A 4,280-nucleotide genomic window follows, 5' to 3' on the forward strand; every position below is an offset into this window, starting at 1 on the left:
TTTGCCCCTGAAATCCATCTCGGCTCTGAGTGCCTCTGAGCACTTGGTGCCCTGAACTGAAGGACAAACCTTGGACAGGGCTGAGGCACTGGGGCGGGTGAAATTCGTGAACTTTTGTACTCTTGTGTGCTGCTGTCGGCAAAGTAAAAATAATGAAACTTTGTGATATGTTTGTAAATGATTTCGAATGACCCCTCACCCTGCCCTTCACCATTAGCGCGCCAGCCTCAACCCAAGGCAGCTCTGTGCCTGTGAGCCGCAGCGCCTGCCTCGGGGTATGCAGCAGCAGTGGGATGAACATGCCCGCGGGCTCAGGGCCCAGGAAGGTAAGCGTGCGTCTTCTTAGAGATGGAGCTTTGGCAGCCAATCTGGCTTGGTCAGGCAATAGGAAAAGGAGTGAACAGAGAATACTCCCCTCTTGCCCCTTTTTCTTCTGCCGCTGAGGGCATTTGTTCCTTTCTGGAAAATACCACTTGATGGGGGTGGTGTCTTATTTGGATCCGGAGAGGGGGAAGGGGGTACTAAAGCTGCCATTGCCGGGATGGATTATTTTTTCTTTTTTCCTTTTTTCTTAAGAAGAACATTCTGGTTGCTCGGCTGCTTGGTAACCCTGTCCCTGGCAAAGGAATGAGAGAACTCAATTGCTGCAAATTGTCACCAAGCCTGTCAGGCTACCTGAACTGTCTCTGAAAGTGTGGGTGGCTGCGTTGGGCTGGCGGTGGCTCAGAGGAAGAGGCCGGGGCTGGCAGCAGCCTGGGTACCCGCTCTGGGTGGGACCCGAAGGTTGTAACGTTGTCTATATATACCCTGTAGAACCGAATTTGTGTGGTATACACGTAGTCACAGATTCGATTCTAGGGGAATATATGGTCGATGCAAAAACTTCACATTGCTTCGAAATAGCCAGATACCGAGGTGGAGACTAGAAGCCACCGGCACTTTTCAGCCACCTCTTTCTGTTTTAGTACCTTGGATGCCAGGAAGATCAACTGTGCCTGGTGACACAGAGCAGCCTTTTCCTCTCCAGAAGCTCCTCCTCACCTTTAAACAGAGGCTTCTGTGGCTGCTGCAAAAAGAAACCCTAATTGGTTGCATGAAGGCAGGGCCAAGGGACTAGGTTTTGGGGTGCTAGGAAGTGAGGTGGAAGGCCAGCTAGCCTTAGCCCCAGCTGTGTCCTTGAGGGGCATGACGTGCAAAGGTACCCAAATTGGGGCTTGCTGGAATTTAGGGCCTGCCTGTGGGAAGAGAGCAAGCTGGGAAAAGGCCAATGGGGACCTTTGTCGTGCATTTAGGTGAGGTGGGGGTACCCTGACCACCATCCCAGCCCACCCCTCACCTGCACGGACCAGGGCAGCAGAGGCTTCTTGCCATATAAACAGGGCCCAGCTTTGGCTTGAGAACACCGTGGTTTGGGCACCGGTAGAAAGCATGGCGGTTACTCATTGCCTAATTTGATTCAGGTTGGCCAGATTCTGGTAACTTTTGGATGACCCTGATGAAGACAAAGCCCCGACCGAGGCCTTTGTATGGCAGCCTCAGCTCCAGCGGGCTGAGCGGACAAGACACCGCCTGCCTGGGGCACTCTGGCCAACTCAGAGGCAACCTTGCTTGCCCACCTTTCTCATTGCCCTGCACCACAATGGAAGGATTCATTCTCCCTTGAACTGTGCCCACTTGGAGGGGGGCTGCTTTCACGCAGGGGTTAGTGGAGAGGGCACGTGAGGTTAGTAAAATCAGTGGCAGACAAAAGCTGGGATTACCTGAGGGGAATGGGGGTGCTAGGGATTGGAACTATATTAACATCTGGTGGGGGCTCAAATGTGCCATGGGGAGTCACTTGATTACACGTATGTTATTTAGTTAAATTTGTGAAAATTATGAGATGCTCACCAACCCGGTGATAAACTCGCTCCCTTGCTATTGGCTGGCCTGGTCACATGGCCACCCAACTTTATTCAGTTGACAGCAAGTAGGAGGGCCCTATGGAAGGAGAAAAAAAGACAACACGAGAAAAATTAGTATTTTCTACCTTCAGAAATTAATGGCCATGAGTTCGTATATGGTGAACTCCAAGTATGTGGACCCCAAGTTCCCTCCGTGCGAGGAATATTTGCAGGGCAGCTACCTAGGCGAGCAGGGCGCCGACTACTACGGTGGCGGCGCGCAGGGCGCAGACTTCCAGCCCCCGGGGCTCTACCCGCGGCCCGACTTCGGTGAGCAGCCTTTCGGAGGCGGCGGCCCCGGGCCCGGCTCGGCGCTGTCTGCGCGGGGTCACGGGCAAGAGCCAAGCGGCCCTGGCGGTCACTACGCCGCTCCGGGAGAGCCGTGCCCGGCGCCCCCGGCGCCTCCACCCGCGCCCCTGCCTGGTGCCCGGGCCTGCGGCCAGTCCGGCGGCCCCAAGCAGCCGCCCCCCGGGACTGCAATCAAGCAGCCGGCCGTGGTCTATCCCTGGATGAAGAAGGTGCACGTGAATTCGGGTAAGGCGCGCCTCCAGCAACCTCTCCATCCCCACCCCAGCCGGTTGGCCAGGGTGTCCCGGAGCAGAGTGCGAGTGGGTGGGGGCATGTGGAGCTTCCATGGGCGCCGCAATTACTCTCTCCATAAATTTTTATAGCTGAGGGAGCAGGCCGGGACCATGTGGCTGGCTGCTCTGCTGTGGGAGCAAAAAGGGGTGGGAAGGGGGTGGGGTGGGGAAGGACTCCATTTTCAGAGCAGAGGGAACGCAGTGGAAGAGAGGGGGATTTCCAAAATGCTTAGGGATTCCGGAGCTGGTGGTGGGCCCCAGAGAAGGAGCACATTTGGAGATCCCACGCTGCAAGCCTGGGAGAATGGGTGTGTGTGAGGGGTTGGGTGGGTGGGAGAGAGTGTGTGCGCCAAGGAGAGGGCGGGAGGGAGGAAGCGAGCTTAGGAACGCGGGGAGGGCCGCGGCCTCAGGACCGGCCAGGAAGTGAGCCGCAAAGGCGAGGGGCCTAACTAGTGGCAGGGCGCTGACCTGGCTGTACTGTGTTTTGTCTCGCAGTGAACCCCAACTACACCGGTGGGGAGCCCAAGCGGTCTCGGACAGCCTACACCCGGCAGCAAGTCCTAGAACTGGAAAAAGAATTTCATTTTAACAGGTATCTGACACGGCGCCGTCGGATTGAAATCGCTCACACCCTGTGTCTGTCCGAGCGCCAGATCAAGATCTGGTTCCAGAACAGGAGGATGAAGTGGAAAAAAGACCACAAGCTGCCCAACACCAAAGGCAGGTCATCCTCTTCATCTTCCTCCTCCTCCTGCTCCTCCTCAGCTGCCCCGGGCCAGCATTTGCAGCCGATGGCCAAGGACCACCACACGGACCTGACGACCTTATAGAAGCGGGGACCCTGGGCCCATCCCTCCCTGCGTTCCAGGCTGAGCCGAAGCCGCGGGGGCAGGCCGGGCCTGCTGTCACCTCGCTGGGCTCTAAGGTACTGTGGGGTGGACCTGGGACACACAGGCCGCCCTCGGACTAGGTTAGCATCCTGCCCGAGGGCAGCCCCCTCCCTGGATGGGGATGGGGAGGGGAGGGGGGCGGGATTCTCTCTCTAAGTATATTATATGGCAGGAGCTACTGAGAATATAAAACCTTGTCGAGTCATTAAACTCATAAAAATCTCTACTCTTGGATTTTGAATTTGCAGATGAAGGTTGAATGCTTTATCCCAGTATGAATTTGGACATTCTCCCCCATGCCACCCCTCCAGGGAGCTTTGTTTAATAACGTGGGGGAGTTAAAGCAGAAGGTTGGCCATCCCCATGCTAGGTGATTTCAGTGGATGTAGGAGAGCTGGGCCAGGATTTTGGAACTTTCTGGGTTGCCTGTAGAATTTCCTGTATGATTGAAAAAAAAAATATTTTGCTCCCAGTGGCCCTATGTCCAAAGAAATAAGTCTAGGAAGAAAGTGGAAATGGATTATTTTATGTTTAGATATTATTTGCTTAAGTATTTATTTGTTGGGAAATGGGATACAGAAATGACTGACACCTTCATGCCAAAAATCTTAAACGATGAAAGGGACTGAGCTTCAGGGAGCAGAATCAGAGATGTGAATACTTACTTCTGTCTATAAACCAGGATTTTGAACTCCACCCCCTCCTCATTCCCTGGAAATGTGTGTAGGGGGCCCTTAACCCTTCTAGAGGGAAGCAAAAGATCCACTCAGTTGAGTTCTTGAAAATGTATTTCCACATGTGCTTTTTTCAGCACTGTGCTTACAGCCAGTTCTGGATGATTAAAGGAAAGGGGAAAAAAGAAACAA

At 54.3% G+C, this 4,280-nt stretch overlaps 1 protein-coding gene across 1 annotated transcript; it reads left to right on the plus strand.

Moving 5' to 3' along the window:
- Nucleotides 1–1,660: 1,660 nt before the first annotated feature.
- On the plus strand, nucleotides 1,661–3,636 carry HOXD4 (homeobox D4). The gene is made up of 2 exons (XM_012650734.1): nucleotides 1,661–2,477; nucleotides 3,020–3,636. Exons 1-2 carry the CDS (start codon nucleotides 2,042–2,044, stop codon nucleotides 3,352–3,354), a joined length of 771 nt encoding a protein of 256 aa, XP_012506188.1. The 5' UTR covers nucleotides 1,661–2,041; the 3' UTR covers nucleotides 3,355–3,636.
- The last annotated feature ends 644 nt before the right edge of the window (nucleotides 3,637–4,280 follow it).

Source organism: Propithecus coquereli, unplaced genomic scaffold, assembly GCF_000956105.1.
Source record: "Propithecus coquereli isolate 6110/MARCELLA unplaced genomic scaffold, Pcoq_1.0 Scaffold34, whole genome shotgun sequence".
NCBI lineage: Eukaryota > Metazoa > Chordata > Mammalia > Primates > Indriidae > Propithecus > Propithecus coquereli.

Coding starts and splice junctions, on each gene's coding strand:
- HOXD4 (XM_012650734.1), top strand. CDS start 2,042: ATGGCCATGAGTTCGTATATGGTGAACTCCAAGTATGTGGACCCCAAG. Junction 2,478..3,019: donor GAAGGTGCACGTGAATTCGG/GTAAGGCGCGCC, acceptor TTTGTCTCGCAG/TGAACCCCAACTACACCGGT.